The 19,162-nt window shown below is 48.3% G+C and overlaps 1 protein-coding gene across 1 annotated transcript; it reads right to left on the bottom strand.

The window, feature by feature from the left end:
- Positions 1-1,278: 1,278 nt before the first annotated feature.
- On the bottom strand, positions 1,279-18,943 carry TH (tyrosine hydroxylase). The gene is made up of 13 exons (XM_005237316.4): positions 18,854-18,943; positions 14,082-14,285; positions 10,766-10,940; positions 9,908-9,996; positions 9,624-9,691; positions 7,823-7,873; positions 6,787-6,932; positions 6,209-6,344; positions 6,005-6,074; positions 5,608-5,664; positions 4,913-5,008; positions 4,609-4,742; positions 1,279-1,724 (listed from the first exon to the last, which is right to left on the bottom strand). The coding sequence occupies exons 1-13, from the start codon at positions 18,941-18,943 to the stop codon at positions 1,565-1,567; spliced, it is 1,476 nt and encodes a 491-aa protein (XP_005237373.1). The 3' UTR covers positions 1,279-1,564.
- Positions 18,944-19,162: the final 219 nt, after the last annotated feature.

Here is a 19,162-nt window from a genome sequence, read left to right as displayed (position 1 = left end):
TATGACTGAGCCACAGTAGAAGTAACACTGGAGAATGATGGTATATAAGTATTGGAAGATACTTACACCCGATAGCCAAAAATTAACTGCTAAGACTTGCGTTTCTTTGAAGAGGAAATTATAATACTCATATATAGGGGATAAGGATGGTAAAAGTCTATACAGAAATGTTATAACTGATCATGCAAACAACTATGCGTAATTCTCCCCTTCGCTGTCCCCCACAGTTGTTTAGCTGCCTCCACGCATCCCAAGCCCAGGTCTGATACTGCACAGCTGCATAACCTTGGGCCAAAGTTCTGAGCAAACCGCTAAGTTATGAGACAGCCTGCAAGAAGATAAGAAGGGCAAAAGCAGGGGGAGGAAAACTGAGAACTTTGGGTCAGATCAAGCCATTAATATCTGCAGTGAAAGCTGGATGAAACTGGGTTTGAGCATCCTAACCATATGTTACCTTCCTCAGAAATGGCCAGCAATAGCATTAATCACACACCTGAGCTACATCGGGTGACAGTGATATTGGGATATCTAAGAACAAGATGATGCTGTACCTGTGTAGTAGACTGAGAAAGTGAAAGCATGTGAAATCCTCCCAAGGACTGGCAAACTTGGGACACCAGTGGCCCCACCCAGTCTGCAATAACCAATACACTCAATAAAACCAAGAGACCACCAAGGGTGCCCAGGATCACCAGCACACAGGAACATCAATAGCTGTAACTGCAGTTTGCTGTGAAGGGTGACAGCTGGGCTCTTGAGCTGCTGTGGGAGCTTTTAAAAGAGGGCCTGAAGGGGGTGCCCAGGCTCTGGTCTGGGGTGGCCAGGGCTTGCTCCCTGGTCCTTGTGCTGGGGAGGGTGCAGGTAGATCAGGGCTGTTCTATGCCTGGCTTAGGCCAATTTAGATGTTCAGGGGTTGTCACCAATGGTTATCGCAGCCTGGCAGGGTGGTGCAGCTCAGGGGTTTGTGCCTAAGCATCCCCTTGCACGAGAAGGTGAAATTTCAAACCTCTTTGGGTTGGTTCAGGCAGCAAAGCTTCTAGGGCAGCTCTGCATTTCTCAAATGTATGAGGCTGCAAAAGCCGGGAGATGGTGGGGACTGAGGGTCCTTCATCAAGTTGCCATAGGAGTTGCTTTGGGGCTAAAAAAGCAGACTAATTTATTCTCTCAAACTGCAAAAAAATAGATTCTCTCTCTCTCTTTTTTTTTTTTTTTTTTTTTTAATAAAGAAGCCTTTCTCCTGTTTCTTGCACCCAGGAGCCTAGCACACAGCTCTTGACTTCAACTTTGTAGCTTGGCCATGCTTTTGGTCTGCGCTAAGCCTCTTTCAGCAGTCAATAGAAAAGCTACCCAAAAAGCCAGCAGGCTTTGGGTCCATCCCTCCGCCCCCCTCTGAGCTGGCCCTACGTACGGAAGTGAAAAGCTGTTGGGGTCACATGGTGACAGGCAGCGGTGCAAACGTTTGGAGAAGACAGGTAGGCGTTATCAGCTGGGAACTAGGCAAGGGCAGAGCAGGCAGTTTTGGGGCTGCAAGGGAAGAGGGGAAGGAAAGAGCCCAGTTCTTGTATTAACTGATAACATTGAGCGCATTAATCAGCGAGTGAAGCTCATCCCTTACGCTTTCCAGGGAGTGAGAGATGGTCTGAGGGCTGTCCAGGAGCTCGATGCTGTGGGTGTAGGGTTCATATTTAACCGAGAAGGGCCGCTTGATGTGTGCCGCATAGCTCCTGCAAGGAAAGGGTGTAGAGGGCTTGGTACAAGAGATGGGGCCTGAGCCTCCCTCGTACCCATCACCATTTACCCACATCACAACAGGTTAATACGTCCTTTAGGCAGAGTCTCTAAGCTGGCACAAAAGTTCTGGTTTCACACCTTTCCAGCTCTGCAGGGCCATGGCAGTAGTTGAGGCCCCTCCTGTTCAACAAGAAACACCATGAGTCTGGCTGCAGGTTTCTGTGGGCTGAACACGTGAGCTTGCACCAAACCGGAGGGTACGCTGAACTGGTCACTTCCATGCCAGGCAACCTCTGCTTCAATACCTTTTTTTTTTTTTTCCCCCCTCCAAAAATGCCAAGGAGATTTAGAAGCTAATTACAGGGAAAGCCCATGGTACTATAGTATTATATTCTCAAATCCTTTCTGACATTCATTTATTGACTAATCTCTGCTTGGGGAGGGGGGGAATTAGCTGCGAGCCGTCTTAAGGGTAGATTTGACAGACAGTGGCTCAGGCCTGGCCAAGAGGATAGGAATAGCATCACCATGAGCTGGAACGAAGCTGCAGTACTGTGCCCTAAGCCAGCTGGAGCCTAGACCTCAGCGAGGAGCTGACCTTACCTGATGCCTCCCAAGAACAAGACCTTGTTGCTACCTTTCTGATGGAGAAGTGCATGGTCAAGTGACAATGAACAGAGGGTAAGGCTTCCCCAAAGCTGCTCTTGTTCACCTCCAACAGTAAGATTTGTACACTTGGCAAGGCAGGGTTCTTTGTTTTCTTTAGCGGCGGTGTAAGTGTGGAGCTGGGACTCTACGTTTCGGTATTCAAGGCTACAATCGCATGCTGGGACAGTGAGGGGACAAACAGCACTAGCGACAGACCTGCTCCTCGCCTCCGCTGAGGCTGCACCCTTTCGCTCCTGAATCGCTTGGCTTAGGGTACCCTCTTGTGGCTGCCGCGGGGCTGCCGCTGCATCCAGCGGGAAGCGCATCCCGTTCCCGGGCCGATGCTGCCCTGGCTGGTACCGCCGGCGGCGGGGCAGCCCAGCCCCGAGCCGCCAGGGTCCGGGGGAACCGCCAGACACAGCCAAACAGGGGGGTTACCTGCCTGCCGGGACACAAACCCGAGCGCGACCGGGGAGAGGGGGCGGGGGGCTGGCTGCACACTCACATGAGCAGCCTCCTAAAGGATGCGGCTTGTCTCAGCTCTGCCCAGTCAGGCCCCCTCACCTCGCTTATTAACACCATCAGCCACAGGGCTGGCTCCCAGCACAGCTGCTAAGGGTTGGAAACTTGCCCTCCAGCACAGGGGTGTTCACTTGACACCTTATTGAGGCAAACAAGTACAACACGGGTGTCTGAGAAGGGCGCTGAGTGGGCATGTTCACCCTGGAAAACTGGTAGGAAGTTTTCTTTCTGGGAGAGAAGCTGTTTTTGAGGGATAACGCTGACAATCAGTTCTGTGGTGGCAGCTGCTAGTAATGCAAAAAATATAGATGTTTTAATGTTTTCTCCTCATAGGGTAACATCTGTGCAGTCTCTGAGCTCTTTAAAGAGCATCATTTATAGCACTCATTGCTGTCAGAATTCTCTAGCCTAATCTTGGCTGTCTATGTGGTGTATTTTTCCTTTTTAAATGCAAGGAAATGAGTCATTAGGCAACAGTGGGTTTTTTTAAAGCAGCCTAGTGTGTGAGAGGATGGGCTCCCCAGGTTCTTGCTTTTGAGCAGTTGGACTCCAGGTTGTATGAACAGGGCAAGTGAGAGTAATAAAAGCAGAAGATGAAATATAGCAGTACGTGCTACGTTATGTACCCAATATACCCCACTTGCAGGAACTGCAAAGTCATGTATGTTGTGTAATACTTTGCCTCATTCTGTCCCTTTCCTAATCCAAGATGAAATAGTACAGGCAAAGTTTTCCTGTCAGTGTTAAAGGACTGAGCTTTCCTCTTGTGGGCATCTCTGAGCATGACCAAGAAAATACTCTTCTGAAAATAGTCCATGGGTAGAGATGCCCCTCTCCATCCTGTATGCAGTCCCATGGGGTGGGGAAACCCAGTTGCATCAGTGGGATGCTGTCTGGGGTCTGCTAATTCACGTTAACCAGTCTAGGAGGCAAAAGTTGCTTTTTTTCCATGGATAAATCTATCCACGTCAAGCAAATCTTTTTTGTTTGTGTAAAAGCTACTAACAATGCCTCAGGGTTCCTCTGCTGGTTGAATGATAAATGGGTAAGTTGCCCAGCAGCTCTCAGAAAGACAAACATCTTTCTGCATCCTAAATGCAGAGACTGGCACTGTTTTGAGAAGCTCTTCACCCCTCTCCTAAAACTTTCACCCACAGAGCAAACCTTTACGTGATGAAGAAGCTTGTGTTTCAGGACATGAGCTGGTGAGATGCTGCCGTGAAGGACAGCCAGTACCTGACCTGTATCAGTTGGCCCTTTTGCAACAAGGAAGCAGAGTGGGTGCTGGTAGGTGGCTTGGTTCTCCAATTTCTGGACCGCCAGCCCTCTGCTATGTTGCTTGGCTTCCCCTAGGAACTAGTGGGAGACAGTCTGTAACTCCTTCCTGGGAGAACCGGGCAGACAGGCTAGATTTGTCCCTGCTCTCCCTCCCGGAGTCTTGGTCCAAGAGTGCCTCCCACCCCAACCCACTCCTCCACACCCACATCACTGAGTTCAGCATATTTGGGGGGGCTCCTAGGCAAATCCAAGGGACCAAATTTGGGCCCTGTAAGAACTGGAGAATCACTTCACTATGAAAGACCTGACAACAGTTTCCAGAATACTTCTGAGACCTTGAACTGAAAGCAGCCACGGTGTCAAGCCCTTTTTCAGTATATTATAGCTTCATTTCCTTCTGTTAGGATCTCTCTCACTGCCCAGTCCTACCTCAGTTTACTTTTGGCATCACTGAAGCTCTCGGACACAAAATATACGGGCTGGTAGTTCTGGTCCTGGTAGGGCTGAACAGCAGCAGCATCAGGGTCGAAGTCCCGGACCTCCGGTTCATCTGACAAGGAGTGCTACGGACACAGCAGAAAAACGCCAGCATGAAATTCAGGGGATCAAAGAGCACATATGTGATAGACAGAGGTGAGAATGAATCGGGTAAGGTCATTGGAGCTGTGCAGAGGAAGAAGGGGTTTTGCTGTGTAGGGTCCAGAGCAGAGAGGCAAGTTGTGCTGAGACTTACTATGAGCTCCCCGTAGGAAGACAGGAGCCCGGCTCCATAGGCTTTGACTATCCCGTTCTGTCTGCAGAGCCCAAACTCCACTGTAAACCAGTAAAGCTGTGAAAGGAGAAAGAAAAATGCATAGAAACACAGCTTTTCATCTTTGTCTCACTGTCACTTCTGAGCCCTTGTGTTGCGGCTGGGGTCTGAGGTTGTTTAAATGAAGGGGCATCTGGCACTTTGTCCCCTCTCCTCACCCTGCACCCATTTGCCAGAGCAAACTGTGAAACTAAGCTGCTGCCACGCCGTGACAGATGGGAACAGTGTCCCTGGGCTGGTGCCCTGCGTGCCCAGCTGCAGTGTGGTGCTGCCCTTCGGTGCCCTTGGAGCAGGACAGGTCACCTTGTCGAGGGAGAGCCAAAGCAAGCAGATGTCATTTAATCCTATCCCAAAGACTCCCAGCAGAGCTGCTGTTAGAAATACAATGCTTGATGATATTCTGGTGCCCAAGAAAACTGGGTTAACGTGCAAGCGAGCTCTGCTCTTTAACTGATCTCTGCTCTGCGTGATCATTGTAAAAGGGCAGGGCTGGGGCAGCTCGGGCAGGGGCTCTGGGGCTGCAGATCTGCGGTGGTCAGGCTGGACCAGTCTCCCTGCTACTGCAGAAGGGCTGCTGGAGGGCTCAGGGCCCCCATCCAGCAAAGAGGAAAACTTACTGTAGCAAGTTTCTCAATTTCTTCATCAGTTGCTCCCAGAGATGCCAGCCCAATGTCCTGGGAAGAGAAGAGGGGCGAGCGTCAGGACAGGTCGGGTCCGAGGCCCGCTGTGCGGGTCGCTCTGCTTTGTTGCCTTGAGACAACAGGCTTTGTTGCCCTGCATTGCCATGCACCTGCTGGGGCTCCACCGTGCTCACACTAAAAATGCTTTGCTGCAGAGTCTGATGTTTTGACTCTGTTTTAGGGTTTTTGTTCCATCACTAGGGCTCCTGACCATTGTGTTTAATACAAATAAATCCTAGAACAAGAAGGGTTTAGGTGGTGACACTGGGGTCGGTTTGGGTTCCCACCTCATGCCCTGCCCTCTCAGGGGCAAGTGCACAGAGAATCCCCTTACCTGAGAGAACTGGGCAAACGTCTTGTCAGCCAGCATCGGGACATGCCCCAGCAGCTCGTGACAGCAATCCCTGCCGAGGCCCAGGGGGAAAGGAGGAAAACACAGTCAGCAGCAGACAGAGTTTGTCCATTAGAGAGAAAAATTAATTGCTGGCCAGGTAGGATGCACGGGCGAGGGAGGCCATGGGGACTGGGTGATACTCACGGCTCAGGGGAGTGCATGGGTGAGGAAGCGTGGCGAATGTACTGCGTGCACTGGAAGACGCGGAAGGCCAGGCTGGCGAGGAAGTCCCGTGCCGACAGCAAGCCAGCCACCGGCCGGAGCTGGAAGCCAGTCCTCTCTGAAACAGCACAGACCGTCTCCGCAGGGGTGCATGGCCCACAGGCTGTGCCAGCATCCCACGTTCCCGGCACAGACAGCAAAAGCATCAGTGCTGGAAACTAAAGGGCTTCTGCTGTGCCAAATCAAATCTTTTTGCTCTTTTTGCTATTAGGGAGCAACATCTGCTCTTTTTGCTATTAGGGAGCAACATCTGCTCTTTACGTGCTGCAGTGGGATCATTGACGGGCTTGACCTTCCATTGCACTGTATTTAGCTGCAGTCCTCCCTGCCTGGGCTCTACCCCTGTCTTTTCTGGGCAGTGCACAAGCCTCCACCAGCTCTCCCCCCAAATCTCAGCTCACACCTTCCTCCTCTGGGTTTGCATTTCCCAGCTGCAGCTGCCACCACAGTGGTGGAGCCCCGGCACGTGCTGGACCTGGATCCCCCAGACTCATACCCACCTTTCAGGAAGCGGGAGACCTCCTCCAGCTGAGGGATGTTGTTCTCATTGTAGCCACAGAATTTCTCCAGTAGATTGAAAGCTTCAAGGTACTCCTTGCAGGCATGGGTGGGGTACAGGCTCTTCAGGGTGCTGTACACCTCTTTCCTTCAGGACAAGAGGTGGCAGACATTCAGTGGCTTGATGTGCCTGGTCCTCTCCTGTCCTCTGGTTACACGCTTTTAAGGACTCACTCCTCTAGGTTTCTTGCCCTTTTGCCTTTCTCCACCGCTAAGTCTATGTCTATGTGTGCACTGACAGGGGTGTGTAAACATACAGACACATATTCAAATGACCCTGTAAAGTCGGCGGTTGTATCTCCACAGACCTATTTCCAACCTTGAAGGTCAGAAGACTGTGTAAAATGTATTAACTGGAATTAAAATATTCCCTGTAGGTTAGCTCCTGAAGTTGTACTATGGAGACAGTCAATATAACCAGGAGATGCCTTGTCAGGAGCCTGTGTACTCAGCTCCTATGAGCTGGTCTTGTTTCCAGAAACACTCCTCAGTGGCACTCCTGGAAATAACCAGGTCCAAAGGAAGCATTTTCCTAAGTGAGGCTAGTGAGGTACCATGCGGATATTCACCACGGGCCTCATACATCTTTCTGCAGCTATGATAACTGCCCTTTTTTTTTGGAGGCTGCTATAAAGCAGGTCCCCTGAGGGAAGCTGAACTCCAGATCATCTGCCTCAATCTCTGGAGAGGCTCCTCTGGAGGAAAATCCTGGGGGCTGAAGCATGAAAGTGCTCTCAGTGCCGCCACAAGAGAGCAGGAGACAGAGCAGCACTGTTTTGGAGGTAGCTTGCTCTCCCAAATGCAGTCCCTACCATAAAACACCATGCAATGAGTTACTGGTTTTTATAACAAGCTGTTAAGTAGGGTGCTTGCATTCCTGGTACACTTTTCAATAGGTCACACTCTAACTGTTCACGTTTTGATTCCCAGCTTCTAGTGGTGAAGCCAGTAAAGGTCACAGACGAAATCAGCGCTCACCAGGTAGCTGTCTCCTCTGCCGTGTACTCCACGTGAGGTATCGGGTCCCCACTGCAAGGCAAACACACTCTTACTGACAGCAGCAGAGCACAAGCCAGGCTCCTCTCCTCTTTGAGAAGGAAGCACTTTGGAGAAGCTCTGCAGGGTGTTGATCAATCCTTAAATCAAACACGGGGGTGACAGGAAAGACAAAGCCTTAGTACTTGGCCATGTGTACAGGTGCCACAAATAGACGCAGAGGAAAGCATTAGTCTAGCCAGAGCTTATAAATGAACAACGGATGAGCAAAAGCTTAGCAGGCATATTTTCCAGGGGAGGGGGGGAAATGGTTTTCACTGGAAAAAAAGGAAACTTTGTGTGAAAATAAATTAATTTCATGTGCCTGCACTTCAGGGGGCTGATGGTTCCAAGAATGAATCAGTGGCCGGGAAATAAAAGCAGCTAATAAGGAAAACGAAATGCATTTGAATTGCAGAAAAATATGTTAACAGTAAGATTAAGGACTGCAGGAAAATAAAATCTTAACATTGATTTAAGTAGGAACTAAGGAAGACTAACACTTTTGCCTTTTCTCCATCATAGTTAGCAATTGTATTTCCTAAATCCTTCTGTTCTGTATTTGAACAAATGAGATATTCAGAATTTACAGAAAAAAAACATAGCTCCTTTTCCATTAACAGCCTGAAGGGATGCTACACAGTGGCTCATAAATGCTACCCTGCAGGTGAGGTATGAGAGAAGACATCTTAAATGGGTGCATCATCTCGGGACAGCATTTGTTCCTGTGTCCCTTGGGACTCTCTTGTTGGCACGGTGACTTTCTGTGCATTTAGTATTAGTATAGGATAAAAACATCAATGTCAATATTCTGGGCTTCAAATCAGCAAAGAACATGAAGCCTAACAGGACAGAAAGCCATGCCAGGATCACACTGGTTGCAGGGATAGCTCAAGAAGGTGACCCATGTAATTTCCATAGTCTGCTTCCAGCACACCTCACTACAGAAATCTACATTTAAAGTCCTCAGAGATGGAGATGCTATGGTAGAAGGCAGTGTTACTGAATAGGGTCTATGGAGTATTTTACAAACCCAGCTGAATATTAGAGCTCTGTTTGATGTTGGAGTGAAGAGGCTGAGTGCTATCACTGCATATATCAGAACAGGAGTATTAAGTAGGACTACAAGAGACAGTCTTAAATCTATATAAGACAATGATGAGACCATTACTGGCATCTATTTAATTTATCAGACAGAGTTAGGAGGTGAACCATTTAGTCTATAAATACCTTCATAGCAAAAAATAATAATCTGATAGCAGAATTCAATCTGGCAGATGAAAGACATGTATGATCCATTGGGTGAAAGCTAAAGCTATCAAAACTCAGTTTAGAAATAAACCCCACATTTTTTCACAGCCAGGATAATGAACCATTGGAACAAGTTTTCTGGGCACATGGTAGCTTTTTCAGTCATTGAAACATCCATGTCAAAACTAGATGTCATTCTAAAAGAGATGTCACATTTCAAAATGAAGTTTGATGTCTGGTGGAATTATACGTGGCTTTTGTTATGCAGGAGGTCTAATCTGGCTTTATCAGTGTATGAATTAATGGTCACAGACATTTTTTAATTGAAAAGAGACTGGAATGCATAGAGAGGAGGGACACAAAAAGAAATGTCAAGGCTGAATGAGGAGACAAAACATAAAAAAAGAGATCTCATACAGGTAGCACAATGACTTCCCAACAAGTTGCATTAACATGTCATTATCCCTGCATGGATGTTATGAAAGAGACTTACTGCTTATAGTGAAAAGCAATTTCTGCTATTGATTTCCTTCTCTGGCGGTATACTTGGTCAGAGTAGCCCTGTGATGACAAATAGGAACAGAGACAGGATTTTTAATCAGTTACCAAAATTTCTTACCTAACAGAATTCATCACTGGCTGGAGAAACCTCTGTCATGGTGCTGCTTGCACTACAGTCCCCTGAGCAGCTGCACTAACAGGTGTTCTCCAGCTCCCTGCTTCCGAGGGAAGGCTCAGGACTCCGGTGTGAGGATGTGCCCCCTCAGACTAACTCACCGGGTGATCCAGATCCAAGTCAGGGTCAAACTTGGTGACCAAATGGTGGCACTTGTCCAATTCGCAGATCCTTCTGGGAAACCAGTGAACTGTGGGGAGAGAGAAAGAGAAAAAACAGCTGTGGAAGTGAAGACAGAGCATCCCCTGCTGAGAAGGGGTTGTGAGGCTGAATAAGATACATCTGACCTGGGGTACCAAATGCACACACACACCAAACAGGACAGGACACAGCTGTGCCCTCCAGGCAGTAGTCCCACACTCTCAATGCTCTTGTACCATGATCTGCATGTCATGACTTCCCTGCCCATCCATCAGCAGAGTATTTTGTGACAGAAGTAAACAAGAAGCTGAAAATCAGGTTTTACTTGAAGATTCCAGACTTCACATTAAAAACAAATCCAGCGAGCCATCTGGTTGCAGAGCAACCACTGCAGATCTCTAAGGTTATTTTACAATAAGAATCACTCTGTTTTCATAACAGGGTGGCAGAGGGAACGTGTTGTAGTTCAGTGTTGGATCTGTATAGAGTTCTTGACACATAGGTAGGAAACTGCTTTGCATCTATAATATAGCACACTGGAGTGGGAATGGAGAACTCTGTAGGAGAGGTGTGAGAAAAGCATGAAAGTCCATCTCCCATTTCTATTTTTTTTCAATCTGGCACCAGAAGGATGGACTCTGGAGTCTGTTGAGAAATGGACAAGGAGGGAAGTGGCTTTCAGGACCCGGCTGTCCCAGCAGCAGCCTTTTCTGCTTTGCTCAAATTCAGCTGTTCCCCTTTCCTGGGAATAACAATCTCCCCCCTGTTTCTACAACTCAGCCTCTCTGCCATAGCGAAACAGTTTATAAATTCCTTACATTTGTCTTCCTTAGTGGTCCTCACATCTTCTGCGACCCTCTTGATGGAACTAATGAAGGTATTGAGGTCAGAGCTGTGGACTTCACAACGCACGAAGTACTCCAGTTCAGCAGTCCCTTCGCGGGGCTTCCGGCTAAGCCTGGTCTCCAGGTGGTGAATTTTGGCTTCAAATGTCTTTTGGGACACGGAAAAGGAGAACAAAAACATGAAGCAACGCTTGAAACACCTGCTGGTACTTCCCAAAGATGTCCATATGGATACATTTGGGAAAGATTCCCTCTGGTCTTTCTCCCCGCCCCGCCCCCCCCCCGCCCCGGGACACACACACTCACCCCTGAGTCCCGCAGTTCCTCCCGGACGGCTGGTGCAGCCAGTCAGGAACTACCCGCAGACTCCACGGGGACAAAGAAGATCGTTTCAGGCGGGGAAACCCTCGTGGCAAAACGCCGCCCCCTCGGACCCCCCTTTCCTTTCACCCCCCCTCCCCCCGAGGCTCCCCGCGGGGCTGCGGGGGAGGGGCGGGGGGGCGGGGCTGCCGGCGCGCGGCGCTGGCCGTGGTGCTGAACCGGCCCCTCAGCGGCGGCCTTGGCGCGGCGCTCCGGGCCGGAGCCGGCACCGTGCGGGCCCACCGCCAGCAGCGACCCCGCTGGGGCTCGTCATCAGAACCGACCCCCCCACACACACACACACACCCCCAAACGGAGCCTGCAGCCTTCCCAGGGCCCTGCTAGATTTGTGGGTATTTTCTTTAGCCCGGTGAAAACTGGCAGTAACGAGCCCGAGTCCCTGGGCAATGACCCAACCTTTGCAAAGTTTCTTCAAGATCTTTGGTAGAGGAAGAGACATGATTTCTTTTGTTAATCAGAGGCAGAAAGATGAGAAGGAACAGATGTGATGCCACAAGTAAATTAAATTTAGGACCATATGTTTTAATGTACCTACCACCTTCACTATTACATTGTCCCCTCAACAATCAATACCTTTGCATTAATCTGACAGCCATGATTGCATTACCTATGCTTTGGCTGCATGTAACACATACAGAAGGGTGAAATCAGATTCCCTGAAGCCTGGTTCATGATGAGGCAAATGTCATTATGCCCGTCTGCTTTCATATCTTGTTGTACCTGCATTGCCAGAGGGATCTGGGAAATGAATCTTCCTCTGTTGTGGCTTGACATGCCTGTCTTTTTATTATATTTAAATCTCTATCTGTGCCACGCTCAAAGATCTTTATAACTAGGAAAGCTCTTGATGCAGCAAGTAAATTGCTCCAGGAAGAAACAGACAACATTTGAACATAAGCTGCACCTGTTTCTTGCTTGGTGTTTTAAAAATTGTTTACATTATAGACTTTAGATGCAGCATAACATAAAATCTACCAAGTACAAGAGCCTACACTTCTATATTCCATACCTGCTAAGCAGTGTGTTGTATTTGAAATGTTACACTGATGCATTTTTTCATGCCTTATCTGGCACTGTGTGCTTCTAGGAAGGAGATGCCAATCGTGGCAACACCAAGGCTTTTGTCTGATAAGCTTGTCTTAAGAGATTCTTTCAGTCTTGAGACAAGAACAGAAACATATGTTGCCCAGAAAACAGCTTTTCTTGCAACAGTCCTCTTAAAGGAGATGCAAGATGTTTTGTGATTGCTGAAGATCTTAAACACTTTTCATAAGATTATCAGAGACAGTACTGCATGGGCTGTTAGGTAGTGGGTTTGCTGTATAGTGTTGCTGTTGATCTGGTTTTACCCCAGAAGTGGTTGTATTTCATGGGGAAGAAGATGCTATATAATTGTTATGTGTACTAATACGTGAGCTAGCAGCATGCCCTTGTGATGAGAAAGGCCAACCATGCACTGAATTGTAGTAGAAAGACTGTAGACAACAGGTCAAAGGAAGTGATCTCTATCTGGGATGAGGAGACCACATCTGGAGTACCATGTCCCATAGAAAAAAAATACATTGATGTGCTGTAGCGGGTATAGTGGAAGGCTGCCAAGATGTTTAGGGGACTGGAGCACAATGCTGTAGGAATAAAGACTGAGGGAACTGGATTTGTTCCACCTTAAGAAGTGAAGGAGCAGAGGAGGTCAGTTCACTGTCTACTAGTACTTGGTGGGAGGATATAAAGAAGACAGAGCTAGACTCATCTGAAAAGTAGACAGTGGGAGGACAAGAGGCATCAGGCATAAGCTGGAAGCAAGGACATTGAAAAGAAAAATAAAAGCGAAAAATCTTTTTACCATGAGGGCAGTCGAACATTGCTCAAGGGGTCCAAGGAGACTGTGGATCTCTGCCTTGGTGATATTCAAAATGTGTCAAGCACAGCCCTGAGCAACCTGCTGTGACTGGACCTGCTCTGAGCAGGCGGTTGGACTAGAGACCTCCGGAGGCCCCTTAAAACCCACATGACTGATTAACAGGAACAAATTGTCCTCTCCTTTCACTGCTGAAGTCAATGAAATTAAACCACTATAGATAAAACATATCTCAGAACCTCAGTTTGCAAAACACTTTTTTAATCATCCTGGATGAAAATGTACTATATAAATGCAAGTTGTCATGTTTTGATTACTGTTTAAACAGGCAGCATTTATCTCAGTTTTTCCATTCATGGCACTGAGATCCTAGATAATGCAACATTATATTGCTGGCTAGGGGGAGAAAGCTCAATTAGTTACCAGTTTTCCTTGGTATTAAATCCATATACAGGGCATGTCTCTGGGGGGAACCAACAGAACCTTTAATATGTGGATTAAATTCATCCCTGAAGCAGGGAGGTAATTTTGAAATCAATATTCCAGTTTTACACCCAGGGTGAAGTTGTTCCTGTAACTCTTTGACCAAAGACCAATGTGGCAATGCCATTCAGAGTCTGCCAAAGCCTTGACCCACAAGTAAGGCAGGTTTGGCCTGTAGCCATGCAGGGTGCACAGATTGCTTTGAACACGGCATTGGAGCCCTGCGCATGAAGTTGGAGGGGACTGTCAAAGTACGCTACAAACCAGAAGGGTGTGGATTGTAGGTGTGAAACTGTGTGGTTGGATCCAGTAGCAAAGCAAAGCTAAGCCCAGAGCTTAACAGCACTACCAGACAGAGGTACAGCTCATTTCTAGTGATGGAAAGTGAGGGCACGCTGGGGCATGAGCAAAGCATGACTGTGGGTACATCAGACAATTAGCTGATAACTTGCAGTAGGCAGACCTGGTCTGAGTTTTCTTCAGTAGACTCGAGTGATATTTCGCACAGAACAGTCATGAAACCTGTAGTGTGTTCCTTGATTCCCATACAACAGGTTAAGTACTCACCTCAAATACCTTAAGTACACGGGACAGTGGTGATGTCTTCGCTCCCTTGAGCATGAAGAAGAGGTTCAACATGGCTCTTCCATCCTTCTCCTCGAACACGATGGTCTCTGTAGACTCTGCCGCATCAGTGGCTGCAGCCGCAGCCTCTCTTTCCTTCCTGGCATCTTCAATAAGGCTTTGACGTCTACCAATGAACCGCGGAGACTGAAGGCAGAACAGAAATAAATATCACTAGTGATAGAGCTGTAGGAGAGATCAGAGGCATCCCTGATAGCTGGATGAGGTTTGACTAATGTGTGTCAGCACAGGAAGAAGGCAAAAGGTTGGACTGACTTGCCTGGCTTTGTAGAGGAAGATCTGGTGATGAGAACTGAGGTTTTAGAACTGAACTTTTGGCAATGTGGAGCTTTAGGAAAAGTCTGTGTAAAATATCCTTGTAGCGTGACTGGAGGAGAGTGGGCTTGCCCTCTCACCTTCCCTAGCAACAGTTTTCAACATCCTTCAAAAAATAAAAATCAGAAACAATCTTATGCAGTTTTCAGTGTCTGATGAACTCAAGTGGAGAGGCATTATAAAAAGTGAAGTCATCTGAGAAAAGATTCACTATGAGGGACAGCTGAAACCCACAGCTGCCGTCTGGCCAGAAAACGTGAACTGTTTGCAGGTGCATTAACAAGGGCAGCTTAGCTAAACTGCTCCCAGGATCCAACACAAGGCTTCTTTCTGACATTAAGTGGATGTTTGCCCATTGAAGTGTAATTGGAACCACAACCACATAACCCAGAAAATAAATTCCTCCCACTGATCTATAGATTTGTTTTGTCCCAACAAGCTCCTGCAGATTTCTACTTGGAATTGCACCTAAAATGCTGCAACTCAGTGCTGGGGGTCATGTTAGGTCACTCATTTATATTTATAGTGAGCTACAAACTATTTCGCTCACTGCTGTTTCTTGTGTCAGACAAATAGCTCATATACTAACTTGTTTGCTCTTGGTCTTTTTACAGCCAGTTTTCCATTTAGAGGCAGCTCAGGTGATTCTAATTTTCTGTGCTCAATACTCAAACTAGATGACAAACCCTCAGAACCGGTTAAAAGAAACCCTGGGACAAGACGGAAGAAGGAACAGCACATAAAGCCATCCAACACCTGCATATAGAGCAGGACCGGTTGCCGTTTTCTCTCTGATTACATTGAAAATACCTCAAAAAGAGATAGATGCTAACCAAGCAGTGCCTGCTGTACCTTGTGAAAGTTTGGGAAGTGTTTCTTTTTTAAAAAAGCAACCTGCTCAATTACTAAGCCCATTTTCTCCCCTGCTTTTCAAAGCCCCACCGTCAGTTACTAATGTTCCTTGTGAAGATCCTCTTGGGATGCTTTAGCTGTGTAAAGCTGACATTTTAAACACAGCCTGAAAAATGCAGCACTTCCAGGCACCAGCCCACATGCTTCTACCCAGTCCTTTTTTAACAAAGATACCCCTCTGAAATTATATTTGCTGATCCTCAACGCCTTCATTCCTTGTGGCACAGAAAAACACCTTCTAACAAATCAGCACGTATTGCTGCTCGTCTGAATCGATGGTGTTCACGCCCAGGGAGAGAAGATATCTAACAAGTATCCTTAGCCATAACTTTTGAAGTCTTGTGAGCGTGTGCTCAGCTTAAAAGTGTGTTTTGTATCGCTACCGTCTTTGAAGCTAAGTCGGTGTTTACTTGAAGGTGCCTGCAGTGAGCAGGGCAGACAGCCCTGTGCTGGCTGCTGTAACGGGGCTCTGCGGTGGCCCCAAGCCAGGCAGCGCTTTAGCTAAGGGTGGTTTGTCACCCTGCGCCCCAATGCGCAGAGCTGCAGCAGGATTTTACTTCGGGGTTGGAGCCCGGGGGAGGAGGGAAATTAGACCCTCATGTTTAGGCTGTAAATAAGGTTAAAACCCACCTGGGAGGAGTTTAAATAATGAGAAGACCTGTGTGACTGGAAAGCTGCACTGGGAGAGGCAGTGTCGACCAGTCAGTCCCATGTGTTGGGACTGGGTGGCCCCTGGCAGCAGGAGTGGGGGGATTTGGTCCCTGTCGAGGGGTCCTGGAAGCTGCTTAGCTCCATGCTGGCATGTTTTGGGTGGGTAAATTAAAAAATAATTTTAAAAGGAAAAAAAGAAAAAGGCTGAATTTTGCTTGGGAGAGGAGGCTGGCAGGGGTCTGGCTGCTGCCTCCTCTGCTGGGTAGGGGCTGCCTGGCTGCGTGCTCCCCTTCTCATCCTCCTCTCCTCTGCCCTTCACATTTATGCTCATTGGGGTATTACCTACTTTTGTTGGAAATTAGGGATCTGGCATACAAACTAACCACGCTGACCTCTCACGATAAATACCTTCCTTTCTTCGGAAGGTGCCGTTACATGGTATTTCCAAACTGCCTTGCAGACTAGCTCCCTGAGTGCCTAGCTAGCTACAGTGAAAGCTTTAATTTGATTTTGCAAGCATTTATTTGACTAACTGGGGTCTGAGTCTGATACGGCCATTCACCTCTTACGAAGGGTTAGTTTGCACCTCTTATGAAGGGTTAGTACATCTTTCCGTCTTTGAATTTTGCAACTCAGAGCGCCCAGCCTGAGCAGTGTCATTAAAAATACTGTGTTTGGAGTTAAAGTCCTTTGGCTTTTTTTTCCTGGCTCATTACTTGCAGCAAGCAGGAAGGATTGTAAAGACTGTTTCCTTCACTGCAGTGTGGGGACAATAACATCCCACCCCTGCTTCCCTGGGTGCTTCTTCCTGCTGGTTTGCTTCCAGCTTCTGTCTCCTGCCTGGCTCTGCTTGTGTGCTCTGTAACCAAATCCTGCTCCAGCCACAGTCCCAGGGCACCTTGTAAAAAACATTAGCAGCAGAAAAAACTAAATACATAACAAAAGATTTTTTTTGCCGTGGGAGTTTGATGTTTGGCTGGCCCAGCCAATATGTAAAATACCTGCCAGTGTAGATGAGTTCTGGGATTGCAAAGGTCTTTTTTCTTTCCCCCTAGTTTGCACAGCTGCAACTTCCCTTGCAGCAGGGTGCTGGTCCCTGGCAAGGGAACACTTCAAACCTGCTGGAGCTGGTGTGGTGGTGGGCAGGGGCTGGGTGGCTGTTTGGCCATGCTCATGCCAGGGAGGGCCAGGGGCACATGATGTCTCATACAAATGCAGAGTCATGCCTCTTACCTGGTAGAAGCCAGCAAACTAAGTGACAGGGATGTGGAGATCTCTTGTACTAAGTGAGAGAAAAGATTTTCAGGCAGCCCACTTTCAAAGGGAACCTCACAGGACTAAGTTGTTAATTGTTTTTTTATTTTCCTGAGAATTTCCATTCAAAGAAGGGATGCAAAGACGCCCGTCTGCTTCCGGCTGGAAGAGCCACTCACCCAAGCAGGCTGCCGCGCTCCTGACAGCACACCTGGTGAGCCCGAATTCCTCTAGCCCCTTTGTTCCGTGGCCCCATTCCCATCCAACAGAAGCAGCACCCCAGAGTGTTTAATAACCAAACACTCTCCCCTTCTCCAGACAGCGATGAGTATCTCAAATATGATGAGCAGCCTGGAAAATACCAGGTTTTCAAGAACCACTTAAGTGTTCATTATTTTGCCAAAATGAAAATGGTTGTGTGAGAGGGAAGCCTTCCCTGATTTCCATTCATTAGAGAAAGCAAGCTTACCTCCTTGTTTTCTAAGTGTTTCCCTTCCTTTCCAGCACACTCCACTCTTCAAAACACCTCTTGCTGTCGATGTAGTGGCTGATTTTATCGAGTCAGAGCATCACACAGGGTTAAGAGGTGAGTGGGTGAAAAAGGCAATGGGCAAAGGGGAGGGAAATGGGGAGCTCTGCAGCTGACCTGCTGGAGTCACCCTGCAGTTGTCTGCCAAACACATCTGCTCCCTAACCCAGCCTGATTGCTGTGTTTCCTCCTGCTGAGCACCCCGAGGGGGTCCTCTCCCGGTGTACCCGCTGCCACCGGCTGTTCTGGCTCCTCCAGGGTCACCCACAGCCTGGCCGCATCTCTGACCTACAGGACTGTCCTGTGCTGGGAGTCTCTGGGCTCCTCTTGCCTGCCCTGGCATTTGGGTTAGGAGGTGAAGTGTCCCTGTCCCTACAGCTAGTCCAAGGGGTTGGCCAGACTTGGCTTTCTAAAGGCACTTGGCAGCTCAGCAGGACGTTTTCCTCTCCTTTCGCCGACACCTACAAATCCGGTGTGTGCAGAAGCAATCCCTGGGCTGAACCCAGGGCTGAGACCACATCAGGGAGGGCTGGGAACAGAATTGGGGAAGGATGTGCTGGGAGAGAGCGAAACTGCAGACACAGCAGCAGCGAACAAACTGATTAAATTGCCTGTGCCTCGTGTGTTGTCTGAAATAACAGCCACACTTTTTCATTATGCTAGAACAGGTGAAATCTCTGCAGTTTATTGCTTTGAAACCAAGGGAGCATTAAGATCTTCGAATTGGCTTTCATGCTGGGGATTCCTTGTTCTTCCTGCCTGAGATCTCTGGGTTATTTACCTTGCTTTTGGTTGGGGCGGTTGCATTAGTTGGAGTGTTCATCCCCCTAAATGTTTGAATTTCACATGTACCAGTGAAGAGTACTGTCCAGGTATTGCCCTTTGCCAGCCGGGAGCCCCCGGGTGCCCATGTGGGGGAACTCCCACGGAGGCGGTGTTGGTCCATCTATCCCTGCCTGCTTCTGCCTATAGCTATGGAAGAGGCTGTGGTTTTCAGAGGGGGAGGGAAAGAAGTGGGGTAGGGTTGTCTTACCATGATGGCCTCGGCTTGCTTGGAGTCCAGCTCCGACACCGCCCTGCGGAAGCCTTTGGCTGCAGAGGTGGAGATGTTCGGGGTTGGCATCTTTGCTCTTCCACAAGCTCTGCTCTCCGCTTTCCAGCTCCTTGCCAGCTTTTTATAGGGCAGGGCTGACGTCAAAGACTCTTTCAAATCTTCCTCTCCCCGCCACCTCCCCGTCACCACCTCCCTCCTTTCTCCCCCTCAGGCTGAGAGGAGGAGGGGATGTGAATGACAGAAACGTTTCTGTCCCATTAAATCTAATCGCTACAAAGATTGCAGACG

Source organism: Falco peregrinus, chromosome 9 (assembly GCF_023634155.1).
Source record: "Falco peregrinus isolate bFalPer1 chromosome 9, bFalPer1.pri, whole genome shotgun sequence".
In the NCBI taxonomy this organism is placed as follows: domain Eukaryota; kingdom Metazoa; phylum Chordata; class Aves; order Falconiformes; family Falconidae; genus Falco; species Falco peregrinus.
This window is presented reverse-complemented; position numbering and strand designations above follow the sequence as displayed.